The 19,906-nt window shown below is 33.0% G+C and overlaps 6 protein-coding genes across 9 annotated transcripts; 2 read left to right on the top strand and 4 right to left on the bottom strand.

Moving 5' to 3' along the window:
- Positions 1 to 275: 275 nt before the first annotated feature.
- On the bottom strand, positions 276 to 1,060 carry LOC137809870 (non-specific lipid transfer protein GPI-anchored 19). Its single transcript, XM_068610931.1, has 3 exons — positions 709 to 1,060; positions 562 to 621; positions 276 to 475 (listed from the first exon to the last, which is right to left on the bottom strand). The coding sequence occupies exons 1-3, from the start codon at positions 1,016 to 1,018 to the stop codon at positions 276 to 278; spliced, it is 570 nt and encodes a 189-aa protein (XP_068467032.1). The 5' UTR covers positions 1,019 to 1,060.
- Positions 1,061 to 1,931: 871 nt separating this feature from the next.
- LOC137810361 (non-specific lipid transfer protein GPI-anchored 20-like) lies at positions 1,932 to 3,277 on the bottom strand. The gene is made up of 4 exons (XM_068611588.1): positions 2,918 to 3,277; positions 2,666 to 2,692; positions 2,519 to 2,566; positions 1,932 to 2,298 (listed from the first exon to the last, which is right to left on the bottom strand). Exons 1-4 carry the CDS (start codon positions 3,246 to 3,248, stop codon positions 2,117 to 2,119), a joined length of 588 nt encoding a protein of 195 aa, XP_068467689.1. The 5' UTR covers positions 3,249 to 3,277; the 3' UTR covers positions 1,932 to 2,116.
- Positions 3,278 to 6,091: 2,814 nt separating this feature from the next.
- LOC137810354 (non-specific lipid transfer protein GPI-anchored 5-like) lies at positions 6,092 to 7,665 on the top strand. Its single transcript, XM_068611580.1, has 3 exons — positions 6,092 to 6,464; positions 7,390 to 7,446; positions 7,535 to 7,665. Exons 1-3 carry the CDS (start codon positions 6,146 to 6,148, stop codon positions 7,651 to 7,653), a joined length of 495 nt encoding a protein of 164 aa, XP_068467681.1. The 5' UTR covers positions 6,092 to 6,145; the 3' UTR covers positions 7,654 to 7,665.
- Positions 7,666 to 11,616: 3,951 nt separating this feature from the next.
- On the top strand, positions 11,617 to 12,822 carry LOC137810351 (non-specific lipid transfer protein GPI-anchored 5). The gene is made up of 3 exons (XM_068611578.1): positions 11,617 to 12,077; positions 12,356 to 12,412; positions 12,501 to 12,822. The coding sequence occupies exons 1-3, from the start codon at positions 11,756 to 11,758 to the stop codon at positions 12,623 to 12,625; spliced, it is 504 nt and encodes a 167-aa protein (XP_068467679.1). The 5' UTR covers positions 11,617 to 11,755; the 3' UTR covers positions 12,626 to 12,822.
- A 221-nt stretch (positions 12,823 to 13,043) lies between these two features.
- On the bottom strand, positions 13,044 to 17,370 carry LOC137810350 (protein CDC73 homolog). 4 transcript variants are annotated; one of them, XM_068611575.1, is made up of 4 exons: positions 16,206 to 17,327; positions 15,812 to 15,894; positions 15,588 to 15,705; positions 13,044 to 13,355 (listed from the first exon to the last, which is right to left on the bottom strand). In XM_068611575.1, exons 1-3 carry the CDS (start codon positions 17,206 to 17,208, stop codon positions 15,613 to 15,615), a joined length of 1,179 nt encoding a protein of 392 aa, XP_068467676.1. In that variant the 5' UTR covers positions 17,209 to 17,327; the 3' UTR covers positions 13,044 to 13,355; positions 15,588 to 15,612. The 4 variants fall into 4 exon arrangements, with proteins under 4 accessions (XP_068467676.1, XP_068467677.1, XP_068467678.1 ...); XM_068611576.1 differs by lacking the exon at positions 13,044 to 13,355 and adding an exon at positions 13,357 to 13,765; XM_068611577.1 differs by lacking the exon at positions 13,044 to 13,355 and adding an exon at positions 14,701 to 15,347.
- Positions 17,371 to 17,673: 303 nt separating this feature from the next.
- Positions 17,674 to 18,686, bottom strand: LOC137810352 (uncharacterized protein At2g34160-like). Its single transcript, XM_068611579.1, has 5 exons — positions 18,483 to 18,686; positions 18,317 to 18,365; positions 18,106 to 18,168; positions 17,959 to 18,023; positions 17,674 to 17,883 (listed from the first exon to the last, which is right to left on the bottom strand). The coding sequence occupies exons 1-5, from the start codon at positions 18,621 to 18,623 to the stop codon at positions 17,779 to 17,781; spliced, it is 423 nt and encodes a 140-aa protein (XP_068467680.1). The 5' UTR covers positions 18,624 to 18,686; the 3' UTR covers positions 17,674 to 17,778.
- Positions 18,687 to 19,906: the final 1,220 nt, after the last annotated feature.

The following is a 19,906-nucleotide window of genomic DNA, read 5'->3' as shown; positions in this document are numbered from 1 at the left end:
TGCAGTAAAGTTTATCGTCGGTGCACCACACTATTTTTAGTCTGCATGAATTTATTAATACTTGTAGGAGTTGAAACAATAAAGAGGAAAATAGAATAAGCTTTTTCATAGATTAATTTTAGTTTGCCGAATTTATTATTCAATATAGCCCTTAAACACATGAAGTTACGTAAAGTCTGAAATGTGAAGTACATGCAAAGAAATAAAAACGTGCATGCAAACAAGATTTGGTGGAGTGTGATAATTTTGCATGTATTCAACAACATTTACAATATTCAACAACTATTTATCCCATGAACATGAAAATAACAGCAAAAGATGGCTAGGAATGTTGAGAAAGTGGCGAGTGGAGTGAGGGTTGAAGAAGAAGAGTGACCATGAGGAACTGTTCCTGCTCCACCGCCCAAAATGGGTGGCCTTGTCTCAGAAGACCTTCCTCTAGTGCCGGACCCTGACCTTCCTCCTCCTCCTCCTCCTGCACATGCATGCATTAGTATTAATAACAAAGTGATTCTTTATTTGTTTCTTGTTCAGGTATATATATGAAGATGAAAGACTCACTAGCAGAAGTTCCGATGGTTTGAGTTGATGGTGTGGTGAGAGGGGGTAGAGCAGAAGAATCTGTGAAAGAAGAAGAACAAGAAGAAGGTGGGAAAGTGAAGAAAGAAAGGAAGAAGAAGAAAGAAGAAATAAGAAAGTAGAAAGTACCTGAAGAGCAGAGAAAAGGGAAGGAGGTTGAGAATGGAGAGGGACAGAGGGAAGAGAGGGAGAGAAGTCTGGTGGTGTTGAGAGGGAAGCCGAGGAAGAGAGGGTCGCGGATAACGTAGCAGAGGCAAGACGATTCCACCGCCGAGGAGAAGGCCTTGCAGCATTTCTCCGAAGCACTTTCTGTGAGGTTGTTCGGTGGATACGACACGTATGCCAGACATGCTGAAAACGATATCAGCTCCTCCCTGCACCCCTCCGCCGCCGCACTCACCACCACGAGGACCAACGCTGCTGCATTCATCACCTTCATCAAACTATATCACTTCAACTGAATCTTCCACATTCACATCTCTTTAACCCTTAAATATCTTTTAAAACAAAAAGTTTATGACTGTTTTTCCGGTATATGTTGTTAAATTTTTTTCATTTCTACCCAACAAAAAGTGTACGAGTCCTTAGTAATATACTCATTGGTTCGTTCGTCATATACCGATTAGTCCGACCGATCTGTCTTATTATGAATTTTCACGTAATTATATATTGGTGTAATAACATTAATTTAGATAAATATATTATAGGAATCAATCTTATTAATACACCACTAACTAATTTTAATGTATAATATTTTATTATTTTTAATATTTTAATTTATTTATTCAATATTTTTTATTATATTATATAAATGTTCTGATAATATTATAAAATATTTTGATTTATATATATGATATTCAAATTTTATGAAAAGATACTATAATATGTTATTAAAACTTGGAGAATCGTGTATCAAAAATCTTATGTTCTTAATGATTTAAGTGTCAGATTATTTTTCAGATTTTATGAAAAGATAAAATGATTTGCCATTAAAACTTGGAGAAACAAGTGTCAAATTCATGAAGGTTAATAAATAGATGACCACTCCCACGGAGTATCTCAACTCAAATTTTAACACTATATTAATTATATACACAGGATGTTCTTAGTGACTTAAGTGTCAGAGAATTTTTTTGAAAGTGGAAATCTCTCATTCTTTAGAGGCTAAATCACTACTCAGAACCCTCTCGAATACCGATCTCATTTTGGCGAAAAGAGAACTTTTTCATAATATGGTGTTAAATTTTTCATTTTGATTTCTTACTAGTCTTTGTCGTTAAAAATGTTTCTTTAAGGAGATAATTGTTAAAAATTTAAGTATGGGTTTAAATTTTACATAGAGTAAAAACAAGTTGATCAAACTCAATAAACTTCTTGAATGGATAAAGCATCAGTGATTTGTAATCCATGCACTCATATATACATTACAACACAAACGTGAAATGCCTTTTGATCTGGTAAATACTCCCCCAATGTGGGTTTGAAACAATCTGAGAAAAACCGAACTGAACAACCACACAAAAACCTAGTATAGTGCTTAAAGAACAGCAAATCCTAATGCAATTAATACAACAGAAGGTAGGAAGCTGTTAGATGACATGGCAGATGATGGAGTCAGATCAGAGCGTCCACTTCCAGTAGTTGCAGACGATGGAGTCAAAGGAGAAGGGTTTGTGTCAGACACTGGTTGCAAGGAAGGTGAGGGAAGTATGGAGGAAGCTGTTCAATGGAAAAAGAAAAGATGCTGACATTAGACTCATAATCAAACTTTAGAAGCTATATATTGAAAACAGTAACGATACTTTTTTAACAATTTGATACAATAATAACAAGGTTATTTTTATTATTTCATATAAACTGGTATAAGTTTTAAACCTAAAAATATGATTTTAAACTGATAAGTTGTTAATATATTATTTTTGTTGAGTAAAGTAAATACCTTGAGGACTAAGAGATGGAGAAAGAGATGGCCCAAAAGCTGCTGGTCCTGCCAATATGAATAAAAATCACACAAAGCATTGGTTAAAATGGAAAGATTCAAGGATTATACTTAAAACAGTAAGTTTTAGGCATATGATGATAGTACCTGGAGCTGGAAGTGGTGAAACTGAGGCTGAAAAATGACAAAAAAGAAATCTTAGTCTCATGGGTAAACAGTATAAGAAGAACTGATTTAGTAAGAAATAAACACTTTTAAGTCTAACTCAATTTTATAAAACTAACTTTAAGTCTAACTCAATTTCATAAAACTAGTTTATAAGATAACGATGATGTTTACGTCCACTTATACTGTGTGAAATATTCTAATCTCTAGTTGATATGGATAGAATGTGCATACTTTTGCATTGAAGTGGAAGATTAGGCAAATTGCAAGCACGAGGAAGAGAGATGGCCAAGGTTCGGTTGATTGGTATTGTAAAGGGAACATTGCCTGTGACAATGAGACAGACACAGTCCATGCCAGTACTTGTGAGAGACTTTATGGAATTGCAGCACTCAGCAGAAGGTGAAGTGCCATTGCCACTGCTGTTTGTGAGGAAATTCATACAAGGGTTGAACACACTGTTTATCATTGATGCGTTGCATGGCGTGGTTACCTGAGCTTTGGCTGGTGCAGCTATCACCAGAGTCATGGCTAATACCACAGTTAGGTGCACAAAGAGCTCCATTGTTTTGGTGTTCAGAACTAGAGTTTGGAAATTGGATAGTGGGAAAGTGCAGGACAAGGAAGTTAATTTATAGAGAGGTGTTGCAGTTGGTTTAAAAGCTCAACTACCATCACCAATAAATGGAATAGGTGAAGAGTTGGAGAGGCAGTGGATTGACTAGACTGAGAGATCGAAAGTTCAGATTGTCAACAACATGATAAAAACTATACTAAAATAAATAAATAATAGAATAAAAAGACACTATCAAAGTTTATATTTAGAATATATTTAATAATTACAAGATGTAAAGATGTAAAGAGTAAAAATTCAATTAAATCAAAGTTTAATTGATTCTGACTTTATCATTGGAGTCTCTACAGTACACACCCGAGAACAATTTCGAATTCAGTTTTATTTTGATTTAGGAAAAAGTGAAATTTCATATCCAGTAACTGAAAACTAGACCAGATCCAATCCTGTAAACCTTATAACCGAAAATCCAGGATAATAGTAAAAGACTAAAATACCAAGATAGAAAGAAACTAGGTATATTTTGTACTTAGTTATTTGAAGCTTTTCATTGCCATCTAAATCATCTTACCTAAATCTGTGCTATAAAATGTGAAACAAAACCATTGTTTATTGATTAGGTGAACTGTTCAGGTGGATAACCGAATCTTAGTAGTTGCTCTCTACTTCCTGCCATTTCTCTGCATTTTTAATATACTTTCTCAAGTCGTTTTATAAGAAAAATAAATAAATAATAACTCATACAACTTCCACTAAACTTACTCAACTCGTTTAAGTGGCCATATTATAATATGAGCACAAGAAAAACATATTGTGAGATTACAAAATTGTCATTTAACATATTATTGCCAACATATATTATTGCATGCAAAAGAAAAAGTTCTCAACATGCAATAATATATTTCAACATATTATTGCAACATATTTGGCAAATTAAAGGCAATTGGGACAAATTCTTCGTGCATAATATCAATTTCAACATGTACCTAATCTATTATTTAAAATGACAAAAATAATCTTAAAGAAAAAAAGTGTAATACTTTTAAAATTTATTTTTCAGAATATATTCCTAAATTTGTATTTCCAGAACATATATTTTTTTTTTAAATATGTTTTTAGATTTTATGTTCTGGATTTTTTTTCCAAAATACATTATTGGATTTACATTTCCATAACACATTTTTTAATTTTAAAATTTTTTTTTAAATGCATTTTCAAATTGTGTTTTAGATTTTCTTTTTTATAATCTATTTTTTACATTTCAGATTATCTATTTCGAAACAAAATTTTAATTTTTAAATTCATAATTTTAAATTCAAAATAGAAGGTAATTTTGAAAATTTTAAAAGATAATATTTAGGTTAAAATTGATATGGTATAGAAAGAATTTTCAATAATTAAACCTAACTAAAGTTTGTCTAGTCTAGGGCCAAAGCCCAAAAAATATGCCTATATACTAGGGCAGTTTCTTCCTGCACCCCCACAATTTTGTAAATTCCGAAACTGACCCCACAATTTCGGGATCTCGGAGTGTGCTACAGATTCATCAATCCGGAAGTGAATCATGTTGCATTCTGGATGAGGGGGTGTTCCGGAAGCAAAGTTTGCATAAATATTGATTTCCAGATTGCTGAATCTGGAAGCCCAATTTCTATTACGAATTGGTGTATCCGGAATGATTTTTTTCAATTATGAATTTCTGAATCCGGAATGCATATTTTGAATTACGGATTGGTGGATTCAGAATGGTTTTTTCAATTATGGATGTTTTGCATTTTTTTATTTGGATTAACACTATTATTCATGTACTACTGGAAGTATCAATCCGGGAGATTAACGGATGTGCCAATCCAAAAATTTACCGAAAGCGCCAATCCAAAAATTTACCGAAAGCGCTAATCCAAAAATTTACCGGATTTCATAATCCAGAATACAAAAGAAAAATAAATGTATAATTTATATAGTGACAGTTTTATCTTTGCGCAATCTTGTGGGGATGCAGGAAGAAAAATGTAGGGGTGCAGGAAGAAACTGCCATATACTACACTCAATTAATTAACCATATAAAAAACTTACTACATATTTTGGTCAAAATATAAACAAAATAAATCGATTTGTCTACGCAAATAAGTTTCGCAGATGGTATAAAAATTGCTTCGAATTATTATTTAGGTGAAAAATTGGTATAAAATATTAAAATTGCAAATCTATAAGAGGAAGGTTAGCGAATGTTCCTACAATAATCAAAAATAGAAATTAATTTAAAAAATTGAAATAATTAATTATTATATTAATTAAATTAAAGATTATTTTATAAATTAGAAAAATTATTATTACCTAAAATAATTTATATTATTAATAAAATAATTTTTAAAATAGTATCTAATTATTAATTATTAAAATTTTATTTATTAATTATTTATATTCTAAATTAGTGAAGACTAATTTAGAATTAAAATATCCATAGTTAAAACATTTTTAAATATTAATAATTTTTTATTTTTTGTAGTATCTAATTCAATTAATATAATAATTAATTATTTCTATAATTAAAATTAATTATTATTTAATAATTTTCTTATAACGTAAGATATGAAAATAAAAAGTAAGTGATTTTTTCTTTATTGGTGGTGTTTTCAAAGTCTACAGCTTTGTAGACATAAAGTGGTTCATCTCTTTAACCCTAAACTCTCTACAAAAAGTTGCATTTAATCATAAAAATCCAAAACTTTGAATTTCTACCAAATTGGTATGTTCATCACTTTCCATTGTCATTTTCTTCCCTATAAAAAGCCATGCTTCCTTCTTCCAAAACCATCAAACACCTTTGCTTCACCCCTCTCACAACAAACCAATTCCAACATTTTCCATCAAATTAAACACTTCAAATGGCTCACACAAGAATGCACACTGCTTTGGTTTTGGTGGTGATTGGCATGGTGGTTGCAGGAGTTGCAGCTCAATCCAGTTGCACAAATGTGTTGCTGAGCCTGTCACCATGTCTCAACTACATCACAGGGAGTTCTTCAACCCCATCTTCTGGATGCTGCTCTCAGCTTGCCACCGTGGTAGGCTCACAACCACGGTGTTTATGTCAGGTTCTTGGCGGTGGACCAGTTATGGGGATCACCATCAACCAAACTCTAGCTCTGGCCTTGCCTGGTGCTTGTAATGTGCACACCCCACCCATCAGTGAGTGTAACAGTGGTAAGTAGGACAACAACTATTTCATTACACAAAATACAAAAATAAAAATCATTGTAGTACAGAGACTACGAGATACTATAATCTCTACCATGTATAATTTCTACGATGTAAGAGAAGAGATACATATCTATTTATTACATGTTTATGATTCATATTGATTGATAATAAAATATTTACGTCTACAAGCATGTTTCAATTTTCTTTTGCAGAGAGATGTTTTTCATAATTGGTTCAAAAACATTTAAGTAGGGCAACAACTATTTCATTACACAGAGTAAAAAAAAAAAAACCTATGTAACATATGACATGAATACTGATACGACACGGCCACTTATATAACACGAACACGGACACTGAAATACATATAATCTCTAAAATGTAAGATACGGAAACATGATAAATCTATATATTATATCATTATGAATTATATAAATTGATAATAAAGATTATTATCAATTATGTTTCAGTTTTTTTTACCAGAGAAGTTTTTTTCATAATTGATTCAAAATGATTGTTACTTATTTTTATAGTCATAATAAAAATTTATATAATAAATTTGAGTTTTTAGAAAATTGATATGTCTCCTTTTAAAATTGTGTTAGAACCATGCTAAAAGTTATTAGAAATTTAACAAATATTTATTTGAATTAGACACTTCACCAACATCCATTTTACAAATATCTTAAGAGTATCAGTGTTCAATATAAACACACTTTTAAAAGGTGTGTCGGGTCTCATAAAGAGACATAATCATAAAGAGGATTCTCAGTATCAAACCTGAATATGAGTATGAATATTGAGACAGTGTATATGATCTATGGAGGAAATGAATAGAACAAAAAAAGAACTATAAACTCAATAAGATAACCATGATCTGTTTTGATCAAAATTATTTGCTAACTTGACATCTTTTCTCCATCTACAGTGGCTGCTTCAGCACCAAGAGGAACAGTAGCTGAATCTCCAAATTATGCTCCATCAGGTATTGAATAATGTTAAATCTCCACATTTTGAGCAACTATTTTGGTTGATGCTTCACGGTTTCATAACCCATTTTGTTCCTTCTCCAGGATCCAAAACCCTGCCCCCAACTGGTGGCGGCTTTTCCGCCGGAGATTCCATAAAGTTATCGATTCCTCTGATAATTATTTTGGCAGCAACATATGTCTCAACTTTCACAGCATACTGATCCTGTGATCAGTTATTTGTCATCTGCTATTTTTTTGCTTGTTTTGAAATCATTTGGTATTATTGAGTCACCTTAGATTGAAGGGTATTCATTGGTTACATGGTTTTGTATAATCAGAGATATTTGCTCTCTATCCATTATCAATAAAGATGATTTAACTTTGTGGCACTGTCAAACGAAATGAACTTTTAACTGAATCTGAATTTATCCACTGTAAAAGTCAATCCACAGACTAAAAAGCCATACTTGGACCATGGGAACTACTTCAAGCACTTTCGATCTAACACATATCGATACGAACACAAAAATACGTATAATTTCTAAAATGTAAGACACGGGAAACACGGATCTATATATTATATTGTGTGAAATAGTTGATGTGGAGAGAATGTACATACTTTTGCATTGAAGTGGAAGAGTAGGCAAATTGCAAGCACGAGGAAGAGAGATGGCCAAGGTTCGGTTGATTGGTATTGTGAAGGCAACATTGCCTGTGACAATGAGACACACACAGTCCATACCAGTACTTGTGAGGGACTTTATGGAATTGCAGCATTCAGCAGAAGGTGAAGTGCCATTGCCGCTGCTATTTGTGAGGAAGTTCATACAAGGGTTGAACACACTGTTTATCATTGAAGCGTTGCATGGCGTGGTTACCTGAGCTTTGCTGGTGCAGCTACACCATAGTCATGGCTAATACCACAGTTACGTGCACAAAAAGCTCCATTCTTTTGGGGTTCAGAATTAGAGTTTGGAAATTCAATAGTGGGAAAGTGCAGGACAAGGAAACTAATTTATAGAGAGGTGTTGCAGTTGGTTTAAAAGCTCAACTGCCATCACCAGCTCAACTGCCATCACCAATAAATGGAAAAGAGTAATGATATATTGTCACATGGAAAAGAGATATATATTGCCACCCTCTGACATTAACATATATTTGATGCTGCAAACGTAGCAATGATGTGACCGAGTGAGATTACGAGCAGCGCGAACTTTAAAATAGGGTAAAAAAAAATAATACATCGATTCTTAGAAATATCTGGCTGGGTAGTTCTGGTAGGGTTATTACACTGGTTAAGTCATCTAATTGATGTAATATATGATTTTTATTAAAAAAATGATTTCTTTTTCATGAAAAGTGGGTGATTATAAACGTCACATAAGTAACCATTTACAGACACACGCGTAATCAATTTTGCGTGTGCTACGGGTCATATATTTGAGGGAGAGGATGTGTGAGGAAAGTGTGAAGAAAGTGACGGTGTTTGGATTGAGGTATGTTAAGGTGGGATGTGTGAGGAAAGTTTATGGGAGTTTGTGAGTGATGTGATGGTTATGATGAAATTTTAATTTTGTTTAAAAGTGTGAATTGTTACTTTACAGATTAACCCTTGCCTATTAAAAAAATTAATAATAAAATGAGTTGTTTTTGTTTAAAAAGAAAAAACTTTCACACATTTCGTAAATTTAAAAATTATAATTAAAAAAATATATGTTAAATGTAAATATATATAATATAAAAACTATAATTAGAAAAAAAATATGTATTCAACAAATTAAATAAAAACAGAACTTCAAGTAATAAAATTGAAAAATAAATCAAATCTAAAAAAGATATTATTTTTTAATATTAAAAATCCTCTAGAAATGAAAAATAAAAAATACTACAACAACAAAAATATAACGTAATTAACAATAAAAAAAAATTATAAAAATTTATAATAAAATAAATTATAACTCATAAACATAATAACTATATATAGAAATATATTAATATAAACATAAAAAAAATAAAAACAAAATTTCAAATAATTTCTTTAAATATTAAACATATACTATAAAATTAAAAAATAAATCACATCTTATATAAATAAAAAATTACTATTTTTTAATATTAAAAAACTTCACAATAAAGCAATCTAAAAAATACAACATAACAAAAATATAACTTAATTTACCATAGAAAAGGATTTCATAAAAAATAAGGATAAAAACGTATTAGTAGTATAATCCGATATAGTTTAATAATTAATTATTATTATTTTTATTAATATTTGTGTTAGTTAAATTTATTTAATAACTAATATTTATAATAAAGTGTAGTTTTTATTAATAAATTATGTAAAAATACGTGAAAATATATTAATTATATTTTCAGTTTCTAATGAATAATTTAAGTTAGAATAAAATTATTTTAAGTGATGGATTGTTTTTAGGGATTTTTTTGTATTAAAAAAATTAAATATTTAGTATAAAATAAAATGAAAAATGTTTAATATAACCTTTTGGTGAGGACCATGATCCAACACAGGTAATATTTTCAATTTTAATTAGATATAGTATATTTTTTTCTTTAAAAAAAACTAAATTCAACCACATTTAATAAAATATCTTATTAGAACTTGAAAAATAGGTATCACCTGATCTACTCTAATAACTAATATATAAATGAAATATTTTATTTAACTATATTTTTCTTTACACTGATTTATAATATTTTATAAAATAATAAACAAACTTAAAACTTTCTTAAAATTTATTATGATTTGTTTCTTCATTTTAAATATTATATATATATATATATATATATATTTTAAACATTGTACAATAAATTTTTTAAAATAGTAATACATTCCAATGAAGCATTGTGATACATTCAAATGAGGGTAAATTTGGAAATAAGGGATGCTGACATGGCTTTCCTTCTACATCTCTTCATTTTGAGGGAAGAAGATATTTACTGTTCACAGGTATATCCTCTCCTTCACTTCCCTGCACATCCCTTGATCCAAACCATGTATATCCACTCACATCCTTCCTCTTGAACAGTACATCCATGGAAGCAAACAGGGTGTGTTAGTGACTGGGGTGTTAATAAGACATTTTTTAATGAAAAATAATGTGAAGAGTTGAAGTAGGTAGTGTATTGGTTAGGTCAAACAAAAAGTTGAGAAGTCATAAATATGATAAAAATTAAATTAAAATAAATAAATAAATAATATAATAAAAAGATATCGTATTAAAGCTCAATAAATAGACTCAAAATATTTAGAATATATTTATTAATTGTAAGGTGCAAATAGTAAAATTCAATTAAATCAAAATCTAATTGATTTTAATTTTATTATTGGAGTCTCAAGTACATACATCAATCCGAGTGCAATCCCAAACCCAAAAGCCGAAAGTTGATCTATCTTAAAAAAAAAAAATCATACCCAGTAACTGAGACTAGACCAAACCCAATTTTGTATACCTGTAGTCGAAAGCATAAGATAACAGTAAAAGATTGAGATACTTGGTATTTTGTAGATATTTGAAGCTCTGCAATGGCATCTCAAACATCTTACCTCAATATGTGTTATAGAATGTCAAATAAAACCATGTTTATTGATTAGGTGAGCTGTTCAGGTGGATAACCGAATCTTGGTAGTTGCTCTCTACTTCCTGCCATTTCTATGCTTTTATAATATACTTTCTCACATGAAAAACATATTATAATAATATATAATAAACATCTTATTATAATAATATATAATAAGATTATTGATGAGTTAAATAAAATTGTCATTTAATAGGATCTTCAATATATTATTGCATGCAAAAGAAAAAGGTCTCAACTTTAGTAACATACTTGGCAAACTAAAAGCAATTGGGGGAAATTCTCCCATGTCAATTCCAACATGTAACAAAAATAATTGATATTTAATGAGTTTCTCCTAATAAAAGTGAAAATAAAAAGTAAGTGCACGTGTTTTTTTCTTGATTGGTGGTGTTTTCAAAGTCCAAAGCTTTGTAGACATAAAGAGATCGTAGAGGGTAGCCTCAGATGCTTTAGTTGTTTATCTGTTTAACCGAACTCCCTTCAAAAAGTTGCACTTAATCATAAAAATCCAAAACTTTGAATATCTAACAATTTATAATGCCACCCCAAAAATACCAAATTGGAGGAGTGGTTCACCCACATCACCTTCCATTGTCATTTTCTTCACCCCTTTCCCTACAAAACCCCATGCTTTCTTCTTCCAAAACCATCACACACCATTGCTTCACCCCTCTCACAACAAACCAATTCCAACATTTTCCATCAAATTAAACACTTCAAATGGCTCACACAACAATGGACACTGCTTTGGTTTTGGTGGTGATTGGCATGCTGTTTGCAGGAGCTGCAGCTCAATCCAGTTGCACAAATGTGTTGGTGAGCCTGTCACCGTGTCTCAACTACATCACAGGGAATTCTTCAACCCCATCTTCTGGATGCTGCTCTCAGCTTGCCACTGTGGTACGCTCACAACCACAGTGTTTATGTCAGGTTCTTGGAGGTGGTGGATCAACACTGGGGATCAACATCAACAGAACTCAAGCTCTGGCCTTGCCTGGTGCTTGCAATGTGCAGACCCCACCCACCAGTCAGTGTAACAATGGTAAGTAGGACAACAACTATTTTATTAGACAGAGTACAAAAACAAAAACCTAGGTAAACAGGGACACAGATACATATAATCTCTATAATGTAACACACATGGAGGATTCTCCAGTTAAACCTGTAACAAACTTGAGTATTGAGTATGAGTATTGAGACTGGTATGTGTATGGAGGAAAAGAATAGAACAAAATAAGAACTATATACTCAGCAAGATAACCATAATCCGTTTTGATCAAAATTCTTCTGCTAACTTGACACCTTTTTCTCCATCTACAGTGGCTGCTTCACCACCAACAGGAACAGTAGCTGAATCTCCAAATTCTGTTCCATCAGGTATTGAATAATGTTAAATCTCCACATTTTGAGCAAGTGTTTTGGTTGATGCTTCACGGTTTCATAACCCATTTTGTTCCTTGTCCAGGAACCGGATCCAAAACCCTACCCACAACTGACGGCGGCTCTTCCGCCGGAGATTCCATCAAGTTATCGATTCCTCTGATAGTTATTTTGGCAGCAACATATGTGTCAAGTTTCACAGCATACTGATCCTATGATCAGTTATTTGTGATCTGCTATTTTTTGCTTGTTTTGGAATCATTTGGTATTATTGAGTCTTCTTAGATTGAAGGGTATTCAATCTATTCATTGGTCACCCTATTGGGTTACATGGTTTTGTATAATCAGAGATATTTGCTCTCTATCCATTATCAATAAAGATGCTTTAACTTTGTGCCACTGTCAAACGAAATGAACTTTTAACTGAAACTGAATTTATGCACTGTAAAATAAAAGCCATAATTTGTTTAATTGATATAATGCATGACTAATATTTTAAAATGAAAGAGCTAGCACTCAAAAATATTTTTATTTTGGATGGGTAAAATGATATCTCTAATGTAAGAAGTCTAAAACATAAATCATAAAGACAAACTTTTGTTTAACTTTTAGTTGAGTAATAAATATCAAAGAGAAAGAAAGAGATAACCTCTAAAATTAATATTTAAAGATTATTCAAAAACCAATTTAAACGTGTATTTTATCAGACAACTTGGAAACAGAACAAATATCATATCATACTCATAGGTACTTGCTTCCTATTAATTTACATTTATTTAAATAATTTTTTATTGCTATGTTACACATATTTAGCAGGTTTGGCCATAGAATGGCATCTCTCATATTCTTTGTCAGTCATCTTCTATATCATCTCTGTTGACAACCATCATTCAGGGAAAGCTAAGATAGATTAAACACTCTTGCAGTGTAGGTTGTAAACCTTGAATAAAAGAAGCAATAAGATTATTAAAGAATTGTAGAATATAAACAAGTGAATACTTTGTCTAATAGATTTGACATGTCTATCCTTTTTTCACTTGCGCCATGGAATGGAACTTGAGTCCCACAGACTATTTATTTTCATTTGTACTAACATTGAAACAATTTAGAAAAATTAAATAAAAGCTTGAAGAAAGAAAGAAGAAACACATAGGGACTTCTGTTTGACCTCAGTGCATGAATAGTCTGCAACAATATTGTTTCCTTAGCAAAAAAAGCTGGTTATGTTTAACATAACCTATTTTCAAACATGCACTACATGTCCAACTTGAAACTGGGACAACACGACAACATCGTCACCCTCACTAACGTTGTTTTGGTTCGTTTCTAACTCCCCAAATTTCCTCCACCCTGTTTCGTTGAGAAATTATTAAAGGCAAATTGTCATATCAGTTCACAACCAAAATCGAAAATTGTTACTTGAGTTAGCAAAATAACAAATAGCACTCCAAGTTAGCATGAAAAGAAAAAGGCTTGGTTTCACAATAGAATAACGTAGTCTCAGGAAATTCGCTCAGCAGGATAAATGGATAAAAATTTAAAATGCACGCACAGAAACAAAGAAATTCATCTGCAGTGCAATGGAGGAATAAGCCCATAAAACCATAAATCCATTTACAGTGCAATGGAGGAATAAGCCCAAAATCAACTACCTTTGCTACCACCCTAGCAGCTTCCCTCACCCTGTTTGGTTGAGAAATTATTACATGGTCCTAAACCAATTAATATTGTACCGTTAGTTTCTTAGAAAATAATATACAAGACAAGAGAAAAAGTTTAACCACTTTATTCTGTTTCAGTTTGTTCTTGGGTTTCTGGCCATTATAGAGCAAACCTGGCTCATGCTGAAGAGATTTATTTTTCCTTTTCAAACCAGCTCAAACCCCGGCTTAAGCAAGCTATTCAACAGGCTTCAATTCTAGACCATGTAGCACAGACACAAATATGAACACTGTAATCTACAAAATGTAGGACATGACAAAACAGATGTGTTTATGAACATCATTATGATTATTTAGATTGACAATTAAGATTTATATATTCAAATATAACAATCTGAACATATTGTTACTAAATAAAAAATGAACCTAATCCATTTATCTAAAGTCTAAAACATAAAAAGAGGATTTAATTCATTTAAGATATTTCACCCCCTTCTTGATCATCATTGAAAAAGACAATGTAGTCAAGGTTCATCTAGAGACAAATTAGCAACTTGAAATAATTCTACAATATACGAAGATATGATACAAGAATAAATAAAAATGTTCTTAATAATACATATAAAATTTAAACATTCATGATTATATAGGATTCACTCCTTATATGTATAACTACAATACAAACTTACACAAGTTTCTAACTTACAAAACAAAACACCGTGTTTGCCCTTATTTACATTGTGTGGAGTCGTGTCAAATGCCCAAAAAAACATTTTTTTTTTTAAATATGACACTTCAACATAGTGTTTGATGTGTTATGTGTGTCTGTATCTGCTACATGTGAGACAAAGGAACACACCATTGAAGGCATGTCTAAGTTTCATTTATAACAAAACTGATGCATTGACAGACTAACACGACTTCCAAATAGGCACAGCAGAACACATGAATAAATAGGTAGCATGTCATGAACCACATGAATATGGAAACTCAACAAGTAGGAGGTACAGACAATCACATTTCATGGAGATAACTATTAGTGTGTTTGGATTACCGTTTCAAACGGTGGTTTGCACTTTCCAAGGTACTAAACAGACACAGAAGATAAGTGTTGGATTGAAGCAAAGGAGGGCTTAACTTAGTTTCAATTCAACCGTTTTTCAGACACATTGTAAATATTAAATGTCCAACTTGAAAGCATGACAAGACAAATAGACAAATGAATAAAGATCTAGAACTCTTCGCAACTCAATCTCTACATCTGGCAATTCCTGATGAAAAATAGAAGTATGTTCCAAAATAAGCACAGAAATTAACCTTATATGGACAAAAACTAGGGTATAAATTTGACAACGAATCTGTAAAAGTTCATTGCAGGTGTAAAGATTTCCATCCATTTATACAAGGCAAGTTATTATAAATACTTATCTCATAATCTGATAAAACATGAATATGACAGAAAGTACAGTCTTGCAGTCCCAAGGAACTTCAAATCAAAACTAAGTACGTACATGATATCTAAATATGGCACAAAAATCAAGAACGTGATCTTGCGCGTACAAATTCTTCTAGTCTCTCCCACACATCCAATGCCGCAGCCCTGTCCTGATGTCTCTTATTCTTACTAATCTGCAAATGGCAACAAGTTAAACATGCGATTAACCTACAAGTTTAACAAGTGAAATCACAATATAGCAGAATACTAGATTGATATAATAATAGAAGAAGAACCCACTGAGATAATCTTGACATTCCACTGCTTGACATTCTTTGCTGACTCCAAACTATCATCTTCAAATCGCATGAAAAATCCAATAACTGCAAGAATGGATGAATCACAAAGGTTCAGACACATATCGACAGTTTTACAACATGTATGAGTGAAGTGTTCAATTCATGTTTGAATTTATGACAGGATTCTTAACACAATTTTAAAAAGGAAAAATACATTAATTTTTAAAAATCTCAAATCTTTATTTTCAATTTATATAATTCATAATTGTGTCCATAACTAGCTTACAAACAATCAATGAGAAGCAAGCAGGGATTGATGTATATGTGTCTGTGCTATATAGCTTACAAACAATCAATGACGGTATAATATACAGAAGGAGTGGAGGTGGACTTACTTTTGTTGAAAATTTCAACATGGTCCTTGAAAGGCCATTCCTTAAACTGCCACTCCTTGCCCAACACGAAAACAGCAACAACCCGATCCCAGTCGTCGGGTTTAAGAGTAGAAGGCTTATCCCTCACTTCATAAGCGGTCACAACCCTATCCCTACTGAGCTTCTTCTGCACAGTGACGCAATCGGGCCTGGCACCTTTCATCTGCTTCACCTTAACATCAGTGGGTATATAAACACCGTCCTCCAAGAACTCCTTCACGTTGTAGATAGTGATAAGCGTCTGAAAGGCACTGGGGACCAAGATGATGGGGACGCCCTCCCCAATTTTGGTGCCCTTCAAGTGCATCTTGGGCTTCGGGGTGGGGTCGTAGCCGCCCATGTCGTCGGAAAACCCTAAACCCCTGTCATCGGCGGCCATCAGGCGACTCTTGGCCACGAGCCCGTCCTTCCTCTGCTGCGACTCCATCCTCTGGCGGTCCTCCTCCCGCTTGGTGGCGGCGACGAGGACGCTGTAGAAGTCGCGATTCTTGCACTCGAGGAGGGCCTGGCGGTCCTTCAAGGGCCTCTCGACGGAAGTGATGAGCGAGATGAGGTCCAATTTGTCGGGCTGATCCTGGGGCTGGGCCTGGGCCTGGGCCTGCGAAGGGAGGAGGGTGGATTTGGGGGCGAAGGAGGGGTCCTCGGGGCGGTACTCGATGGAATCGGTGGAGGCGAGGGTGCCCTGGAGGTAGTGGAGGAGGGGTTTGCGGTCGGGGAGGGTGACGGAGGGGATGCCGACGGCGAAGGTGTTCTGGATGTACTCGGTGTGCTTGAGGTGGTGGTTCTTGATGTAGTGAACTAGGGTTTCAAGAGTGTAACGGTTGCCCTTGGTGGAACGAAACGCGGTCTCCACCCAGCAGGGGAAGGTGTACTCTTCTCCGAATCGGAACTCATTGTTGAGACGCACGATCTTCTCCACTTCCCCTCTCATCGTGAACTCTCGAAGCGCCGACAGCGGATCCATCGCTTTCCGCCGCTGTCACTGCAACCTGCGCTCATACGATAGATTCTCTGTTCCCAATGCTCTGTTCACCTTTCGCTACTATTCATACTAAATCAACTTTTATTTTCTTTGTGTTTCCTTATGTAGTGTAATTTACAATGATTTTTTGTTAAATGGGTACATTTTTTTTATTTCCAAAAGAAACGTGTATGTGAAGTATAAGTGTAACGATTTTCAAAGTGTATATCTTTTTCTTCCAGATATACATTTTATTTTAATTTAAAATTATATAATTATCTAAAACTATATTATTTAAATTAAAAAAATGCAGATAAAGCCCTGTTTTTCACTTGTTATCTCTTACAATCTTACCAAATTCATAATTCTTTGTCAAAAATAAATCAGAATTTCATCTTCACATCATTGTAAATTATTTTACTATGGACTCAAGTAAAGAATGCTGGAGAGAAAAAAGGGCAAAGCATATAATGATCCAACTTCAGTGATTCGAATTATGAGAAATTGCATCTATACAAGGAACACTTTTTACAAGAGTAAAATGGTTTTTGAGTCAAATATGGTAAACTACACTTAGGAAGATGCCTTAGTATCATCACTGCTTTCATTCTCAATAGTTCTTTCATTCTCAATGGTGCTTTGTTCCATATCTGCAGCCTTTCCCAGCAAAATCCCAAGCTGTGTGAAGAAATCACGTGTTATTATTATGTGTTCATAAATTCAAAAAACTGAAAGATCATAAGGAAAACCCACCTTAGCCTTTGGAATCCCACGACCTTCTTTGTCTTCCTTGGAACAAACAGTGGATGTCATGATATCTGCGTCACATACACAACTGAAACTCAGAACAATATCTTTAGGGTTTAGGCAAGCTTTGTAAGGGGACAAGACTTCTCTTACCTTTCTCAATTGCCCAACCGTTACTTTTCAAAATCTCAGAGATGATCACAACAGTTGGAATAGCTGAGATTCAATTTCAATTGAAGTTAGAAAAACAAAAAGTGTGTGATTACTTTCAATTAAAAAAAAAAAAAACCTAATCGCAGAAGTAACAGGCAAAATGCATCCATCAAGAAAGTAAAAACGCAGAAAAAGATTCAAGAATTTATACCCATGCCAAGTGCACAGAGCTCGATGTCATTGTCCTGCTTTATGTACTTCTGCATTGGAAAGAAACACAACAAGATTGAGAAACGAAGCCATTTCATAATCCAATTTCCAGAATCCGCAATGCACATGTTGATAGAAAGTACGAAGAAGAAAGAGAGTGATGATACCTTGGCGAGATTGAGGTAGAAGAAGAAAGGTTTCTTGGTTTTCGAAACCTGAATTCGAATTATCTTCTTGCCTTTCTCTTTGACGGCACTAGTGTCGGCGTTCTTCTTCTGAGGAGCACCCTCCATTATCTCCATTGCCATCAGATTTTGCAGTACGCTACTATCACTGATGAAAACCTTCTTCAACTGTACAGTTTCCGTTGACGGAGACGCTTTTATAGGAGTCCTTGACCAAACCGAAAAGGACACGTGTCTACCTTGGAGGAGTAAAAATAAGTTATACTTACCTAACCATTAATTAAACAAATGTTATAATGTACTAATTATAATTATTATAAAATCTAAAAAAACACTTTGTTATCTATTTTTATTGAATTCTATGTGTCACAAACACTACCACAACATTAACAAAGTTATACGGAAATATGTATAATTTCTAAAATATAGAATACGGAGACACATTTATATATTATTGTTCTCGTCGGTTGACTAACTCTATCTCTTCTAGCATTTGTTCTATCTCTTGTTATTCTGGAACTGAACTGTGTTGAAACAGATGAGGCCTTACTAGTTGATTGCACTTTGACGATCAAGTTAGTAAAGGGTTTACTATAATTTAAAAAGTATTAAGTTTTAGTTTTAGAAACAACGGACTTTTACATGGCTTTTATAACTTACCTCTTGTAACAGTTTTCTCTCACGAAAATCTAATCTCAACTGAAAGCATACTCAACCGGAGAAACATATTTTGTTCAGAGACGCCTTTTCTCAAGGTGCTACAACAAAACGAAATACTGTATCCAAGTAGTAATAATAACATAATAATCACCTACCAACAGGACATCAACTCATGCGCCAACATCAGGGGAACATTCTGTTTACAAGGGCGTCCTACTCATGGTGCAACGTTAACCACTACGTGCCCTATAACACACGAGCTTAAGTTAAAAGAAAACATTTACTCGACCTAGACTTCACACGCACTAAACGTACCCCTAGATCCACAAATATCCTTTATTAATAGCTTTATATTTACGTATAAAAGGTCGCTTCAATTATACCAAAACAAATTTGCTGACCAAACTAGGTCCAACAACCGAGCTAACTGCCTACTCCATGTACCAAAATCCAACCTCCGAGCACTAAGCCCTGAACGATCTCCAGTACAATTATATAATTATAAATTATATAAATTGATAATAAAGATTTATCTACGTAAATATGTTTCAATTTTTTAGTAAAAATATGTTTTTCCATGTATGGTTCAAAAGTATTTGTTTCTTATTTATATAATCATAATAATTTATACAATAAATTTTAATTTTTAAAAAATTAATATATTTTTTCTTCAATCCAATAAATATTTTTGATATAAATAAAGTGTATTACAAGTATCAATTTCCAATATATATGTTGAATACTAA

The sequence above is a fragment of the Phaseolus vulgaris genome, chromosome 2, assembly GCF_000499845.2.
Source record: "Phaseolus vulgaris cultivar G19833 chromosome 2, P. vulgaris v2.0, whole genome shotgun sequence".
Classification (NCBI taxonomy): domain Eukaryota; kingdom Viridiplantae; phylum Streptophyta; class Magnoliopsida; order Fabales; family Fabaceae; genus Phaseolus; species Phaseolus vulgaris.
Note: the sequence above shows the minus strand (reverse complement) of the source record. Positions and strands in the feature narration are given on the sequence as shown.

Coding starts and splice junctions, on each gene's coding strand:
- LOC137809870 (XM_068610931.1), bottom strand. CDS start 1,018: ATGAAGGTGATGAATGCAGCAGCGTTGGTCCTCGTGGTGGTGAGTGCG. Junction 622..708: donor CCCTTTTCTCTGCTCTTCAG/GTACTTTCTACT, acceptor CTTCTTTCACAG/ATTCTTCTGCTCTACCCCCT. Junction 476..561: donor AACCATCGGAACTTCTGCTA/GTGAGTCTTTCA, acceptor ATGCATGTGCAG/GAGGAGGAGGAGGAGGAAGG.
- LOC137810361 (XM_068611588.1), bottom strand. CDS start 3,248: ATGGAGCTCTTTGTGCACCTAACTGTGGTATTAGCCATGACTCTGGTG. Junction 2,693..2,917: donor TCTTCCACTTCAATGCAAAA/GTATGCACATTC, acceptor GTCATTTTTCAG/CCTCAGTTTCACCACTTCCA. Junction 2,299..2,518: donor TCCATCTCTTAGTCCTCAAG/GTATTTACTTTA, acceptor TCCATTGAACAG/CTTCCTCCATACTTCCCTCA.
- LOC137810354 (XM_068611580.1), top strand. CDS start 6,146: ATGGCTCACACAAGAATGCACACTGCTTTGGTTTTGGTGGTGATTGGC. Junction 6,465..7,389: donor CATCAGTGAGTGTAACAGTG/GTAAGTAGGACA, acceptor CTCCATCTACAG/TGGCTGCTTCAGCACCAAGA. Junction 7,447..7,534: donor TCCAAATTATGCTCCATCAG/GTATTGAATAAT, acceptor TTCCTTCTCCAG/GATCCAAAACCCTGCCCCCA.
- LOC137810351 (XM_068611578.1), top strand. CDS start 11,756: ATGGCTCACACAACAATGGACACTGCTTTGGTTTTGGTGGTGATTGGC. Junction 12,078..12,355: donor CACCAGTCAGTGTAACAATG/GTAAGTAGGACA, acceptor CTCCATCTACAG/TGGCTGCTTCACCACCAACA. Junction 12,413..12,500: donor TCCAAATTCTGTTCCATCAG/GTATTGAATAAT, acceptor TTCCTTGTCCAG/GAACCGGATCCAAAACCCTA.
- LOC137810350 (XM_068611574.1), bottom strand. CDS start 17,208: ATGGATCCGCTGTCGGCGCTTCGAGAGTTCACGATGAGAGGGGAAGTG. Junction 15,895..16,205: donor TGTTGAAATTTTCAACAAAA/GTAAGTCCACCT, acceptor CCATTCTTGCAG/TTATTGGATTTTTCATGCGA. Junction 15,706..15,811: donor GGAATGTCAAGATTATCTCA/GTGGGTTCTTCT, acceptor TGCCATTTGCAG/ATTAGTAAGAATAAGAGACA.
- LOC137810352 (XM_068611579.1), bottom strand. CDS start 18,623: ATGGCAATGGAGATAATGGAGGGTGCTCCTCAGAAGAAGAACGCCGAC. Junction 18,169..18,316: donor GCTCTGTGCACTTGGCATGG/GTATAAATTCTT, acceptor ATTGAATCTCAG/CTATTCCAACTGTTGTGATC. Junction 17,884..17,958: donor GTGGGATTCCAAAGGCTAAG/GTGGGTTTTCCT, acceptor TTCTTCACACAG/CTTGGGATTTTGCTGGGAAA.